Below are 17,077 nucleotides of genomic sequence, written 5' to 3'. Positions count from 1 at the left end.
CACAACTTATTACATTTCGAGGCGCATCAAAGCTCCCTGCCCTGGTCCCGGGCCCGACGTCCGACTCGCTCCACTCCGGAAAACCTGTAGTTTCGAAATCATCTCTATTCCTTCGTCGCCCGTCCCGCCGCCCGCCATCGCCTGTAATGAAAAAATTACTTTTGATGCTTTGTTATAATAAACCTGTAATTATAACAGCAGCAAAGCCCGAGTAATTTTATTCGCGCCGTGCCACTCCATCTCAGCGCCGTTGCCAATCCGCACCACACTGGAAACAAAAACACATTGGATCTACACTGGAAAAAAAAAACACATTGGATCTAGAGTCCAGACTCTTAAAAACATCGACATGAAAAAATGTTCTTAATTCAATCAGATTTGAGCTTAAATCAAGAACCAAGCCTCTTAATTTGAGCGGATTTCCTTTTGATATAAGCTTAAATCTGAATCAAGAGTCCTTTTTCTTGTCAATGTTTTCAAGAGTCTGGACTCTAGATCCAATGTGTTTTTTTTTTCCAGTGTAGAGTCCAGACTCTTAAAAACATCGACAAGAAAAAGTACTCTTGATTTAATCAGAATCTAGCTTAAATCAAGAACCAAGCCTCTTAATTTAAGCGGATTTCGTTTCGATTCAAGCAAAAATCCGATTGAATCAAAAGTATTTTTTCTTGTCAATGTTTTCAAGAGTTTGGACTCTAGATCCACTTCCGCACTGTGTTTGGCGCAATGCGTGAAGTATCCCCACAGTCCTGTAGGCGCTATGCGTTTCACGCTGACCGCTGCTGACCAAGTGACCGCACTGTTTTTGACGCAATGCTTGAAGTATTCATGCAGTCTTGTAGGCACTATGAGTTTCACGCCAACCGCTGCTGACCGCACAACGTTTGACGCAATGCGTGAAGTATTCATGGAGTCTTGTAGGCGCTAATATGTGTCTCATGCTGACCGGTGCGCCGATAGGGCTTCTCCTCTCCATCTCAAGTTCTCGCCATTATTGCTCTCTGCGCCGTGCCGCTCCAGGCCAAATTGCGTGTTTGGTTTCTCTCTCAACTCGACTAATGAAAGGCGCTGTCTCTTTTATCACCGAAAGACGAACAAATTAGAAATGACTATACTTTAACTCTCAGGATATGAGAGATTTTTTCGCCTTTCCCCATTTGTGATTTTTTTTCTGAATCAGATTTTTTTCTTGATACCTACTTTTGAAAAAAACAACATCCATCAACATACAACATTTGCCGCCATGGGCCGCGGCCCATGTGGCCAGCCTCTTAATCCGGCCCTGCCCCCACCCCCGTGTTTCTATTAAAATCTAAGTCAGGAAAACGTGGAAAAGCCGTGAAAAATAGTATTTTTTCGGCCTCAGATCTGCATACTGTCTTACGTTTTATTTCTCGAGAGAAGGGCGTATCCGCGTCCATCCACCCGAGTGCCCGGTCATCGAAGTCAAATGCCGAAGTAAATAGCGAAATTTGATAACAGAAAAAATGTAACCACCTGTCCGGACGATTGATAAATGGCCAGATTCGACCTTCAGCTCACGTTATACATACATGTAACCATACTTCCAACAAACTCGATCCGTTAGAATTTGTCGAAAAAGAATGCGCCTTCACCTGAAGGTAATTCTAGGACAATGAATCCGATTAAATATAATTTTCCTCTTTCTCTTGAATGGCCTTGACAGGGAACCACGGTTGTTTCGACCGGGAATGCATGTGTGTCTTTCCTTAAGAAGCCAAGGACCTGTAGATTGCGTTTTTGGCCTCTGTGTGCTTCCAGACGAAGCTTTGGTCCAAACCGTGAGCATTAACGTGAGTCGTGCTGACTAAAATTTCGGTCGCCTTTCTCTTGAAGACTGCATTCCGCCGCCCCGCGCCGACAAGATCCGTAGACAGCCGAATTCCGTCAGCTAAACCGCCATGCTAAGTAAAAACGCCGTATAATCATTCGCATGTTGTCAAATTTCCTCCTTTAACATACAAATTTTTTAAGAAAATTATGAATATTTTCCTTGAAATTTTCAGACTTTTTAGATCAAATTACGAATGAAATCCTCTGTAAAAACGGAGGAGAAATATTCACAAATCTTCCTGAATATTCGTAATTCATCGAAGGAAATTTGGCAACGCCTGATGGTTCATACGGCGTTCTTCCGTAGCACGGCAGTACAGCGATCCGTGACACCTGTATTTTCCGGATCTCACTATTCATATTCTTGGATTCGCCATCGCGGTTGTAATGGTGCTTTTACAGGTAAAATGGCGCAAAAGCTCAAGAGCAATGTTTCATTTTTTATTGCTCGCATATTGCCGCAACAAATTAATACATTTTACAATAAATCGGGTCCAGTACATCGTTTTCCCCCTTATATTCTTCTGTCAGTAACGAGCTTTTTAGCTGGATCCTCTTAGAAGAGCCTCTGTCTGGGAGCGACTCTATTCTATTTTTTTTTCTCGGTTTTATAAAAAGCCGACCGTAATGGGCCATTAGACACGGTATGAATTAAAGCACTGGGCCACAATTTACTTTCCAAAATCTCATGAGAAAAGCTAATCACACACCCGGAAGTCTAGAAATTAACTTACCATCATTATCGGTTAAGTTATTCCAAAAACACAAATGACGTTTTTTGTATAATCTAACTTCCCTTTGATCCGTAATAAAAATGCGCTTGATAATATCTCGCCCATAAGTTTGATTTTCGGGTTTCCGATTGTGTGGATCGTTTTCTAAGTGAAATTTTGAAGAGATTGGTGAATTTTTGTATTATTCAGACCTAGTTTAGTGGCCCCTTCTTACAGTGAAAAATCGGTATGCCAATAATAAATTGCATGTATCTGCAGTTTTTGTCGGCGTGACTCGCAGGACCGATCTTTCGTCCTCAATAATTTTGCAGAACTAATGTCGTTAATGATTGAATAACATCACAAGTCACTATTAACTCTTTTTCGCCTCTATTCAAATTTTGAATGGAGGCTGAAGATGAGGTTTTCCTAATTTAAACTCCGCCGACTATTATTCGAAACTTAATTCCCGAACGAAATATATTGCCTGCCAATAACTCATGGGGATCGGATATTGCGGTGGGAGGGCACGGAAGGCGAAGCTTTATCAGGATAGGAACGACAGTCACAGGAACCACAAAGGAAAATAAGTTGGGGCCGGTGACCGGGCCGGGGGGGGGGGGGGGGGTTATGAAGGATGAAAGGAGAGGAAAGTTATAAAAAACAACCGGCTCGTTAATTCATGTATCGTAAAAAGCTTGCCTGTGACGAGCAGAACCAGTGGCAGATGGCTGTGAAAAATTCCCTCACCTTCCATTTTCCGCGCCGTGCAATGAGAATTCCGCGCGAAAACTGGCAACACTGCGAAGCTGGAATGTCAAGTTTCTGAATATTTTAAAATTTGAAGATTTTATTTCGAGGCCAATCCCTGTGCGCAATTTGACCGTAAAGCTCAGAGCGGAAGTTGAGCCTCCCATGAACAACTCGCTAGGTTAACCCACCCGATGGGTTCAAATCACCGGGTTCCTGATCCAAAAATTGTATTAAATTGTATTTTACTGAAAGTTTAGCAACAAAGGCAGTCAGGCTGAAGAGGGTGGCGGAGTGGTGGCCAACTCGCAATTTTATAACTTTATCGTCACGCAGGTTTTTATTTCCGAGCGGGTCCGCTTTGATTTGGCTCATTGTTGCCAAACGTGCCAGTGAAAATGAGCGGTAATGTTACCTTGTGCTTGGTTAGGTATTTTAGGTTATGCCATATTATGCTAGGCTCTTGCTGCGGAACCCGGCTGCCGGATAGCGAAGAGAGCAGTAAGTGCATTTCTGTATGAGCCATGGTTTACACATGCTTTTATGTGTCTCGAGGTTCACCCTAGCATGCACTTATTGCTCTCTTCGCTATCACGGCAGCCGGGAACATTCGGTCTTCATGCCAGGTTCATTTGATCAAATTCAAGTGTACTATGTAGCATCATGTGATTCCAGCCCGAATTCTGAATTTTGAAGCATCAACGGAGTTTTTTTTTTTTTTTTTTATTAACGGTTTATTCATCTCATATATACTGTAAACAATGGCCTCTCATTAACGATCAACGAGATGTCTTCACTGTTTTTTCAGCTATATCTGAGTCGAAATTGTGTGAGTTTCCGTACATGGATGCGAGTCAGTGTCAATGACATGACAGGAAGTAATCGCCTCTAGAGATTCGAACGCGCGCGGCCGACTTTCATTTCGACCCGATGGTGAGATGTGGGAATACTGTTTCAGTAGAAAACTTGAATAAACGGTAGATACACTCTACTGCGATTTAGGGGCCCAATTTTGCATGAGCTTATTCGTGATTTCCAGGAAATTCCCATCTTCCCCCTCCACCCCGCCACCCGCCTCTGAAAAAACAAAGGTTTTTACGGTGATTCGATATAAATTCACTAATTATTTATTGCCTTATTTACGATCATCCACGTATGTCATAATGTATTCAAGTAATTTTTATTATGCTTACATAGAAGTCTATCAAGAACATGGTAAAATTTCAGATCGTACGCGTTTTACCGATAACTTTCGATTGTGTCGGTTTTGTGTAGTTGAAACCGTACCCATAAAGCTGGAAAACAGGACGAATCTCAAGCAAATATCGTGCTCAAAGATATCCGGGAAATATCAAAAATATTATTCAACCGTTTCCCCTTACCAGTTTCGTCTTCATCTTACTATTTTTTGTGAGTATAAGCGTCAAGAGGAAGATTCTAAAATTGAGAGCGCGAACTTCAAATATATTTTCGGCCCTTATGAGTGCACCAAAGTATTGTTTAGAAATTTTAAAATTAGTAGAAAGAATCGGACTTATTCTAGACGCATATTCATAAATGATTGATAAAATACGTAGTCATTAAATTTTTGTCTTTTAATTTGGTGAAAACCTGAAACTTCAGGGAATTTCTCCCGGAAGTATTCAGTCACGTTCATTGACGTCGGAGAGGCATTTTGTGCGTTAACGATTCACGATGGTTTTTCATTCGAACTTTGAATACATATTGAATTGTTTTAATGCTCCCAGATTGTATTATTAATTGTTTGATCTTTTTTTGTTACAGATTCGCATCACAGTTCTCGACAGAAATGACAGCCCACCATCTTTCGAGGGCATGCTCTTAGAGTATTCGGTTTCGGAAGATATTCCAAGTGGTCAGATTGTGACAGTGCTACACGCGACAGACCCGGATCTACCGGGCCCGATAACGTACAGTTTGGTCTCCGGAGACGACGGTCATTTCGATTTGGATTCCATGACGGGAACGCTTCGCCTCAAAGAGGCACTCGATAGAGAAACCAAGGATGTGTATAAGCTCAAAGTTAGGGCTAGTGATGGGGTGCAAACGACTGACACCATCATAACTATTACCGTAAGTACTCTTTCTCCGTTTCATTTCTATTCCACCGAAAAAACAGACCTCGATGCATGTTAAAATAAGAATGGTTTCGTTTGTTTCGTCGGGTGGGATCTGAATTTCCTTTTTTTTATCGAATGTATGTCGGTATGGTCCTTGGTGTAAAAAAAGGAACTCCAAGAGACCTTTACCACACTGTAAAAAAAAACTCCGGCCGTGGAAGCCATACATATTTACGAGCAGTATAGACATACCGTCCGCGTTCCGAGCTCAGAGGCCGAAAGTTCCGAGCGTAGCACCCGGAATAATCGAAGCTACGGCTCCAGCACCCAGAACTTTCGGCCTCTATAAGCCCGGAACGGACGGTATGTCTATGTAGCCCGTAATTTTTTTTTCAGTCCGGATGAACGGCCAAAGATGTAGGATGGGAAAGTTCAACTTCCCAACTTCTGTTTACTTTTCTTGCTGTAGGGTCACTTCTTTTGCTTTCCCGAATTTTTATGAAGCCGAACAGAACACAATCGATGAAAAAATCCGTTATGTCTATACATCCTGTGACTTAGCCCGTAACTTTTTTTTCAGTGTATGAATAAATTGCGAGGCTGGAGATAGTGGAGGCTTTGAAATCCCGGGGAGGGCTGTATTAATATTGAGCGGGTCGTCGGAGCAGGTCCAGTCGTCAAACTGGCCGGGAAAAGGAGCGCTGTGCCGCTAGTCTTAAGTGGGATGCCGGGATGTCCGGGCTCGGGGACCGGCGAGCGCGGGGATGGAGCTTTTTGAAGTGCAGCGAGAAACGGCCTCGGCCGGTGCTAACTTTAAATTCCATCTCCCAGTGCGTACACGGCACGAGGGCCCCGAGATTAAAAACGCTGCGCCGCACGCAGGGTCGAGTCACCAGGAGAAGCCGGACAAAATTTGGAAACTTTAAACGCTTATAACTCCGTCTATACGAAACTTTGACATTATAAAAGTTGCTCCATCGGTTTCTTCGTGAAATTCTCTCTCAGAAGCACCCCCTACACTTTAAAATGTGACGAATTAAACATGTAAAGTTGCAGTTTTAGCTGAAAATTTCATGTGCGACCTTTCTAATTGACTCGATCCACTGTGCGGCGCTGGCTGGTGCGAGGCTTAAGCAGATTATTTCTTTACTTTATGTCCGAGGCCCCGAGTTCACAGCAAGAGTTCTTGTTAACCGGTGTTGGGGGAAAAAATCCGGCATTAGGACTCAGTTAGTTCGCCCGCTGCGAGCGAAACTGCGTCCACCAAATAGAAAATGATAAATTTACATTAGAAATAATTACAATCCGTGTTCCAGTGCCGCACAGTGGATCGAGTCGAAAGAGAATTTGCAGGTGTCTGAAATTTGATGAATTTCGTGTTCAAGTGGAAACTGCTGAGTGAACCGAACAAGAGGATACCCTCGGTTCATAAATTGAACAATTATTGGGGATGATATGACAAAATGATCTAATCTGCCAAAATACACGTGTTTATAGGGAAATGCCGCCAGATGACATCACTAGGCGGTGATTTTTCTCATTTTTAAATCTATTTTATAATATTTCCCATATCAGAGAGAAATTGTAAAAAATACTGTGAAATCAGCTCTTTTAACTCTTTTATATGAAGCATTAAAAAATTTGCATGCTAACTCTCCATCAGAGAGATCTGACTTGCGAATTTTGATGTTTATTTCGTTATATTTTACACTGGTAAAAAAAAAAACGTCTTGGACCAATGCCGCGGTGCATTGACTTAAGAGTGCAGTTTCTTGTCGCCGGATTTAAGAGTCTTGAACTCTTGTATCAAGCAGATTTTGCATTGAAACCAGAGTCCAGACTCTCAAATCCGGCGACAAGAAACTGCACTCTTGAACCAAGAGGTTTTGTTATATCAGTGTAAAATTTTAAGGAGTGTTTGTAGAAGAAAATGTCACCAGGAAACCAATGGAACCACTTTTAGAACCTCGAAGTTGTGCACAAACGGAGTTATAAGCGTTCAAAGTTTCCGAATTTTGTCCGATCTCTCCCATTGACTCGATCCACTGTGCGCCGGAGCGGAGCGTGACAAAAAATTAGCATGGACGTACCTGCGCCCGTGCCGATGAGCAATCAGTATTTGCCCAGTGCTCGGCGAGTATTTGAAAATATTTTCATTATTTTATCGGGACTCGTTGCATAACGATCCCACTCGGCCCCGCGTCCCCGCGTCCGGCAAAACGACCTATCTCCAAGGGGTCGCGCGGGGAGTTATTACGCGGTTCTTACTCGGGGTGCCTGAATACCAGTGTCGTGGCCGCGAATGCCACGTCGATCATCTCTCGGCTTGATTCGCTGGATGCTTCGTTCCGACTCCCCACTTTCCTCTCCTCCCTTCGCCATACGCAACGTGTGCGCTCTATTGCACCAAGTCGAATGCACCCTCTTCCGGGCGGTATTACCGTATGTCGAGATGCGGATCTTTCAGAAACTACGAATTTTTCACCAATTTTCCACTAATTTTTCAGTTTTTCAGTGTATTTACACTTTCACAAAGGAAGGAGAATATTTCCGAAACATATCTGCATTTTTTGGGATAGGTGTACTATCGACGAAGTATGAACTGTTTCATGATAGAAAGGTGTGAGTAAAAAAATTGAATTTGTTTTAAAATTCTGAAATGGAAGTTGTCGCCAAATACTGATTTTTATCAGTCTTTTCACCATTGTAGATTTCAAAAATGTTTGACTCTAAAAAAAAAAAAAATAAAAAATAAAAAAAACCTAACCAATATTAACTGAAACCCTCGAAAATTACACTGGAGAAAAAAACACATTGGATCCAGCGTCCAGACTCTTAAAAACATCGACAAGAAAAAGTTCTCTTGATTCAATCAGAATCTAGCTTAAATCAAAAACCAAGCCTCTTAATTTAAGCAGATTTCCTTTTGATTCAAGCATAAATCCGATTGAATCAAGACTATTTTTTTTTGTCAATGTTTTCAAGAGTCTAGACTCCAGATCCAATGTGTTTTTTTCCAGTGTAGTTGAAAAATATTGTGTAGATCTTTTACAAGATAAAAAATTCAAGAGGGGACGAAGCTTTTGACATCTCCTCGTGGTAACTTTCTCATTTTTTAGACAATACGAAGGAACGACCCTGAACCGTTTTTTGTCTTTTATTGCGCTCTCGTTTGAGGACACGAGCGGACAGCCGCGCTTATTTCACGACTGTCCCCCGGTTTCATAATTTGACGATCTTAATTGAGCTGTCTCTCCGGAGCGCGTGTCTTTGATCGCTCCGCGCTTTAATAAGGCCCCAGATGACGAAAACAATTAGCCGTAGCTCCACGATTTCGGTTCGTCAACATCATGCGCTCGATCGACCGTCCTTTTCTCTCGACGCACAATCTAACTTCGATCTTAATTGACAAACAGAAGGACTCGGGGGAAAGGGGATAAGAAGAAATGATTTGATCCCTGCTGGTTTGGCACGCAAAGTTGTGCGATTACCTTGTCCTCAATAGGAAACGCCACCGCGGTTCATTAGTCATAAAAGCAGCGTTGCCATTTTTGCGTATACTTGTCCATAAAGAACAATCCCCCACGTTAAATTTCCGAGGCATGTGGACACTTCTGTCCGAATATCAATAATCTATTGTTATTATGACCGTTTATTAAGCTCGACATCCGTTTATATGTTTAGAATTCTTTTTTTCTTCTTGAATTGAGCTTTAGTTCCATCAATTTTTGTGGAACACGATCAACATCTCAGTCAAACTAACAGAAGTTAGGTTTAATTATTTGTCACGGATTTCTAAAGAACATTGCAGCCATCACTAGTTTTTCAAAACACTCACTTGAGCTTAATCAAATCCATCTGTGCTCTATGTTTTAACAGTTCATCAACTTCTAATCCAACTCTTTCAAATTGAAAGCATTTTCAGCACAACTATGTACGTGCTTCGTCTAAATTGTTTGTTTTCCCAGAAAATTTCTTAAAACTATATCAAATTTTTATCCATATCCAAGAAATTTTAATGTTTCCTCGTTAAATTGACCGTTTTTCGCGGTGATTGGAAAAGAACCTAGCCACAACTAAAATGTGTCGAATTTGATCTAATTCTCTCGTCTCAGGATCTCCGTTAACGTTTCACCCACTGTCATCAAAGTGAATGCATGGAATTCGTTAAAACTTTTACTGAATTTTCTTCATGATTTTAATATGTTGGAAAATAAAAATTGCAGATAATCTGCCCCGTAGTTTCCTCTCTAAAATATAAATTAGCAGTGGAGATTCTGAAACACTACAAACAAGAATTGCTATTTCTGAACCCAACGCCTCAATTTGCCAAATTTTATCACATTTGCTTCGGATGAGAACTGTAGCGGAACTTTGCACGAAGCAAAGACCTGCAAGTTATAACACAATGCAAATCGGTTTATTTCTCGGGAAAAATGACAACAGTGCATGTATGTAAGATCCTCGTTCGTATTGTTCGTAATGGGCGCACGGTAGACGCAGGATCGGATCCCTTGTCACTGGCCTGGAATATGAGCCGCGTCACTAAATGTCGTGTATCCTTCATAACGATAGCGGATCGGCGTGGTATCTACGCAGTCATCTAGATTGGCTTATGCAAACGCCGGCCATTTGGAAGCGCAATGCCTGCAACACCATAACTGGGCCCCGTATCCCCGCTTGCATTCACCCACAGCTCCCAAATAGTCCATGCCACATGACGGTTCCATTCCATTGCCAACGTGATTTTTTCCTCGAATCGAAAGTCTAGCCTCCTTTCACACGCGAGAAGTCTTACCTCCTTCGATGTTAAATTAATTTATCAGAGAAACACTGCCGTGCTAAGGAAGAACGCCGGATGAGCCTACAGATGCTGCCAAATTTCCTTCGGAAATACAGCAAAGCACCGATGATCCGTGCTTCGGTCAACCGTTTATTCGGTCATCTGGCACGGCATTTTCACAATTAAAACGTGGCATTTCTAGACACGACACGACGGAAACCGGCGTCTTGGTCAAAAATTGAAAACATGAGTGACTTCTGGCGGTTACGCCTTTCTTCAAGTAACCCAGCGGTATGATTCTGCAAAGTCGGGAATACTGTTTTCCCTCCATTTAAATGTATGTGAAACAATCGATTCTTGGTGAGGCACTTTGCCTCCCTTAAATCGATATTTTTGAAGGATTTCAATGGAGGAACAACAGTCATCTATCTTTTTACTTTTCTACCTTTGCATTTAAGCCTCCGAGGATGTCAGTCCTGGATGACGTAACAAACACGCCTATCGATCGAAAGGCTTCAAAACTTTATGCCAACTTGCAAAATCGCTACTGAAACAACCCGTTTCAGTAGGTGAGTTTTGGTATGCACCAAACGAACAGTTTTCCAAATTTCGGTCTAGGTTCATACAAAACCGCAATCAACTGGAAATAAATACGATAATTAGCTGGATTGGCTGGATACTGATCGTCTCCCCATCAGTGGTGCAGAGCCATCTTACGTGGTCTGGCGAATACGGTCGGCGTTGTTGTGATGCTGTCTGAGCCGGGAGTGGAACCGACGTTGCCAATTTTGGTGTGGGACTTCGTATTTGCTATTAGTTGTCCCGGAAATATTCGAAGAATTCGGGTTAACGCGGCTACTTAGGACGACACATAGTTGCCGAAACGCCTATCATTCCTTTATACTATGTACATAATCAGTGCTGCGTCCAACACCACGCGTTGGGAGGGATGGGAAATCTACTGGAGCAACTTCGGTAGGAGCGATTCTTACGAATGTGTAAAATTCAATAACTCCGAAAAGGATGGCAAGGATAAATTAAGATAACCTACTTGTGAGAGGATAGGCATTATAGTTTTGAAGCCTTTCGATCGATTGGAGTGTTTGTTACGTCATCCAGGACTGACATCCTCGGAGACTTAAACGCAAGGGTAGAAAAGTAAGAAGGAAGCTTTTTTTCCTAAGTCTTGAATGAAGCTTAAAACTCGTAAAAGCTTAAAACAGCTAGACCTATAAAGTGTTCAAATGCTCAATCTGAAAACTTCAGAGATCCATATGACCTAAACTTCGGGTCTCGCGCACTAGTTTTTTTTTCTCCGTGTAGGAACCACCCATTTCAACAAATAGGACCGCTCCATACTCCCTATGTCTTCTTTGTCTATCGGTTTGTGTATCAATTTCAACAATCACTCCGCAGGTTTGCGTGTGGACGGAGCCGAGGATTTTCCGACAACATGGCAACAGGAAGCGGGTCCGGTACTCGGAGTCGGACCAAGTTCCACAATCCACAGTCCACAGTCCACTCTCAACGATTCGTTAAAGGAAAGTAACGACTTCGATCCGTCAATGTCACTCGGTGGATGCGAGACCAGCGCCGGAGCCGCGGTGGCGCAGGGGACGGGGTGGGCCCGGGGGGCGGCGGGGCCCCGGGGTGGCGAGGCGGGGGGCGAGGGAGTAGGATGAACGTCAGCCGTGTGCCTACTGCCCCCGTCGACGGATCGCTGTGTTTGTCCATCGATTCGGACCCGTCGATTTTCGGTGCCGTGGATCCGGCCGCTTATTCTGGCCCACCATCCGATTGAAGTTTCTTCTGCGGACTGATTATTGAAATTGATAGGCAAAGCGATAGACAAAGAAGACATAGGGAACATGGAGCGAACCTTGGTTGGAACAGGTAGTTGTCGTAGACTTTAAGAGGGAAATTATGGACTAACTATTGGGTCTCTTGCGGGTTGCCAGTCAGTCTATTAGTTACCTCTTATGTCCATTGCAACCACCTACTTCCACCAGTAGGATTGCTTTATTTTCAGTTTGTCTTTTTTCTCTCTCGCTTTGTCCATCAATTTCAATAATCAACCCGCAGATATTCATAGGAATGTATTCAACACGATGAAGTCGAGGGAAGGATAAGAAGTAAACATGATAGGAAAATAATTGGGGGAAGAGAGGAGAAAGAGAGAAGAGGAGAGGGAAAGAGAATCAGCAAGAAGAAGAGTGATGGAGGGAAAAGATGATGGAGGTCAGGGGCGGACTGGCCCTAAATTAAGTATGGGGCGGGCCCCTAGGGGGTCCGGGCCTCCCCCGGAAAATTTTGAAAATTAGGCCCTTTTAGAATGAATTTTACGCTATTTTAGACCCTATTCTTTAATATTATTTTTGAAACATTATCCAAAAAGAGACCAGAAGCCCAACGTTACGTAACTCTTTTTTGCCGTAAGACCTTTTTTTTCCCTGTTAATTTAAAAAACTGACCAAAATAGGGGGGAGGGGCGAGGCTTGTGTTACGTATTTATTTATTTTTTTGAGGGGGGGGGGATGGTTCGAGCTTGCGTTACGATGCGTTACGGAGGGGGGATGGGGGTAAAAAAATCGGAAAAACTGCGTTACGTATTACATGGACAGCCCCCATTATGGATTTCGCTAAAGGGGGAAAAATCGCCGAAGGCCCCTACGAAATCCCTTGAGGAAGGTAGGAAAGGTTCCCTACTAGGGGCCTCCAAAGTTCAAAATTGCATAGAAATGCGCCCTCGAGGCCTCTCTGAATCAGTACCAAAGGGCCCCCGGCAAAAAGGACCCTTTTGTCGAATCGGCGAGAAAGAGCCCGGTGCCTTGAAGGTCCTTAGAGGCGGTATAAAACCGCATCAAGGCCTCTTCAAATCGGCAATAAATGGTCCCTTGGAAACGGCAAAAAAGGACTCCTTCGAATCAGATAAAGGGGCTCTTTTAAGGTCCTTAGAAGCGGCAAAAAAAGGCTCCATCGAGTCTTCTTCGAATCGGCAATAAATGAGTCCTTCAGGGCTCTTCCGAAATGACAAAAAAGGACCCCTTTGGACTTATTCGAATCAGAAAAAAGGGCTCTCAAAATGCAACGCCCTTAGATACGGCATAAAAAAGCTCCTTCAGGGCGCTCTCCGAATCGGCAATAAAGTGTCCTGTCCTCTCAGGAGTCTCGGGGCCCTTTCTCGAGGACGAACCGAAAAAGCCCTCGGGCGCTTCTTCGAAACGGCGAAATACGGCCCTTCAAATCGGCCAAAAGGGGCCCCTCCGGGGCCCATTTTGGCCGATGAAAGTGGGGCGATCGCCCCATCGCCACCCCGGCCAGTCCGTCCCTGATGGAGGTAGAAGGAAATGAGAGGGAGGAAAAGAGCAAGATGGAGAAGGAAGAAGTAGGGAGAAGGAGAAAGTAAGAGAAACAAGAAGAAGAAAGGAGAAAAAGACAAATGTATGAAAAAGTTCAACTTCGAATTGAACGTTAATATACTCTCGAGCACCGAGTTTATCGTCAGCACGAAAAACAAAAGCTAGGGAAGAAACGAGACGAAAACAAGGTATAGTCATCAAAACGCGTTGATCGAAATTAGGAAGAATCAAAATATTAGATGTAAGATTAAACAATTAGAAATGATAACATAATGACACAATTAATTAGTCCGATTATCACAACCACACAAGTAAAACCAGCAAGATGTAAGCACATCAGAACATAAACTGTAAAAAAAGCCACTATAATGGTAGCACTTAAGAAGGAAAATAAACAACTCGTTGGTCAGTTTACTTTTCTGCCGCTGCGTTCAAGTCTCCAAAGTGGCGATGTAACGCTGCGTTTGAGAGTTGAGCGGTATGTATTGTGTTTCAAAGGGGTCAATTCTTCAATGCCACATGAAAATCTTAACACCACCCGGTGCAACAGCTTTTGGCACACTTAGAAGGGAGGGGTTTTTTTTTAAAAAATATTGGCCTTAAAGGTAACATCTTGAATCACTAGGCCGTGAAAGCTACGCAATTAACGCTTGATTTGTCGGTAAGTTCCTACGAAACGCTTGAATTTTCAAAACTGGAAAATTCTCATAAGTTATCTTGTTGTGTTTTAGGAATTAGGGAGTATTTTTCCTCACGCGTTGTGTCTGTTATGAACTGAAGAGTAAAATCGTCGGTACCTTTCCGCATTACTGCTAAGAACCTTTTCATATAATTTGAATTTCTAAAAGCGGAATTTGGTTTAGAGTTTAAAGAGAAAGAAGAGATAAAAGAGGGGCAAAATTGGAAGTTTCGTTTGCAGGCCAAGGAAAGGCAGGGATCAGCAAAAATGTTCGAGGATTTCAAAAATAGAATAAAGGAAATATGTAAAGGGAGTTGTGGAAAAACTTGCCCTAGAAGGTGCTTAAAAAAACTTGATGTTTCACTCATGTAATACCATAGCCGTTTAAACCATGGGATTTCCTTACTTAATATACATGTAGCTGTGACAATTTGCTTTTCCGATTTCCGAAATAGTAATTTTTCTTTAAGATCAAAAAGAACGGCCTCCGGCGCCTCCCTATTTAATTTATCCCTATAAAAGTTGAAGTGAAAATATCTATTCTTCTGGTTTTCTCTCCAACTTTCTGAAGCGAAACGACGAAAGCCCGACGGTATGATGATAAATTCCAATAAACACTAACATATCTCTCAGGGAAGAGAACGGTTGAGGTCTCAATGGCAGCGATCGTAACCCCAGTGTTATTATTCGATGTTATCAGTCGCGGCCGAAGAGCGTCGCGTCGCGTCGGCCGTTCTGCCCTGCTAAGCAGAAACGCCGTATGAGCCATCAGACGTTGCCAAATTTCCCTCGAAAAATCTCGAATTTTCCGGAAAATGTGTGAATATTTCTCTTCCGATTTTTCAGAGGATTTCGTTCGTGGTGCGATTCGAGGAGTCTCAAAATTTCAAGGAAAAATACACATGATTATCTTCTAAAATTAACATTTTCCGAGAGGAAATTTGGCAACATCCGAATGCTCATACGACGTTTTGACTTAGCGTTAGGGGCGCCGCGGCGGTGGTTGCGACCTCGGAAACTCACACCGAGCGAGTCATTTTCGTAATGGTTACAGTTCGGACCCCGCCGCTGGGTCATACCCGGGTCGATTTCAGCATACCACGATCCCGGATTTTTCTCGCTTTCCCCCCGCCCCCTCCCCCTCCCCCGCCGCGCGCAGAGCTCACGGTGAGCATTAAATCAAATTTATATTACGTTTTATTAATGGCGGATTGGTTGGTCACTGGAGTGGAGGATGGGACTCGATGGGTTTCGATGGGACGAAAAACACACGCGACGTTGTCGGATGCTCCGAAATTTCCGGTCCTCGTTCGTCGCGGTCTCGTGGGGTTTCGGCGAAGTTGGGCAGCGTCGCGGAGGCTCAGCTCTTGAATGTGTTGTGTATCGTGTTGCAGAACAACCGTAGGAATTTATTATCGTAGCGACGTGCCAACTTGGCTTCACTCAGGTCCTTACGGCGACCCAGCTCCGGTCCGCTGCTGAACGATTTCCGCCATCCCGCCGAGGAAGGACTAAGGTTAACTGTGCTCGATTCGTCGCCTTTCTAGCAAAAGGACGTAACTGCACTTGGCGATGGCCCCTGTCGTTCACAATACTCGAGGATTTTCCTGGCTTATCTCTAAATGGAGTTACGTTCTTGTGTCAGCCAAGCGACGAATTGTAGGAATGTCCGCGAAGCTGAGCAATTGAGAGTCGGATCCTTCATACTCAGGGCTCACATGATAAGAACTAGTTCACACTTTCATTCATCCTACCAGAATTTGGATTGTTTTTCTGCCAATTTCTCGGACAACTGTCAGTATGGACCACCAGACAGGGTACGAATTAAAGGATTCTGGCACATATTTCTTACCCAAAATTTCACGCAAAACACGATTCGCGCAACGGAAATGACTGACACCAACTCCTAACGAAGATATTAACGTTTTTATTTCACATTGGTTACGGGGACTTAGAACTGCCCGCTCACAAGAAACTCAAAGCTCTCTTCCGCCGCTGCGCCGCGCAGACTGCACTGTGTTTGGCGCAATGCGTGAAGTATTCACGCAGTCTTGTAGGCGCTAAGCGTTTCATGCTGACCGCACTGTCTTTGGCGCAATGTGTGAAGTATCCATGCATTCTTGTAGGCGCTATCCGTTTCACGCTGACAGCAGTGACCGCACCGTGTTTGATGCAATGCGTGAAGTATTCGTGTAGTCCTGTAGGCGCTAATATGTGTTACATGCCGACCGCCACACCGAGGACTTTCCATCTCAAGTCCTCGTCATCATTTCTCTCCAAGTCGCGCCATTCCAGGCCAAATTGCGTGTTTGGTTTCTCTCTTAACTCGACTAGTTAAAGGTGCTGTCTCTTGTATCACTGAAAGACGACAAAATTATAAATTGCTATACTCTCAGGAAATGAGAGATTTTGTTGCTTTTTCTCGTTTGCAATTTTTTTTTCTAAATTCGATTTTTTTTTATACCTATATTTAAAAAAATTGCAAAATTTACCGCCCCCTAGATTTGCCGCCATGGGCCGCGGCCGCGCCCATGTGGCCATCCCTTAATCCGGCCCTGGTCATAGTTACATTTTCGGAAAAGTAAAATTTTTCCAATGGGGCGGAACGGAGGGGGAGGTGAGAACGAAAACCGGTGTCATTCGGAAAAGATGTAAAACAACGGCGTGGCTTGACGGGCCCAGGTCCGAACTGTTGCGCCGAGCGTTGACCGAACTTGGCGCATAAACCGCGTATTTACGCTTGATTTTGCGTGGAGTTCGTCGGTTTCCGCCGAGGAGAGCGGGGCGCGATGCTGGTCTGGCACGGTGCTGCGTCGCGTCGCGGCGCTGCGCGCCGTGGCGCACATTGAATCGAGTCA

At 43.6% G+C, this 17,077-nt stretch overlaps 1 protein-coding gene across 1 annotated transcript in view; it reads left to right on the top strand.

Annotated features, from left to right (window-relative positions):
• The window catches only part of LOC140225081 (cadherin-related tumor suppressor-like), a 209,148-nt gene that overhangs the window by 178,665 nt on the left and 13,406 nt on the right, over positions 1–17,077 (top strand). The window contains exon 3 of the mRNA XM_072302583.1: positions 5,103–5,411. Coding sequence (XP_072158684.1) covers positions 5,103–5,411 — 309 coding nt within the window. The remainder of the gene's footprint in view (positions 1–5,102; positions 5,412–17,077) is intronic.

The sequence above is a fragment of the Bemisia tabaci genome, chromosome 7 (genome assembly GCF_918797505.1).
Source record: "Bemisia tabaci chromosome 7, PGI_BMITA_v3".
Lineage (NCBI taxonomy): Eukaryota > Metazoa > Arthropoda > Insecta > Hemiptera > Aleyrodidae > Bemisia > Bemisia tabaci.
This window is presented reverse-complemented; position numbering and strand designations above follow the sequence as displayed.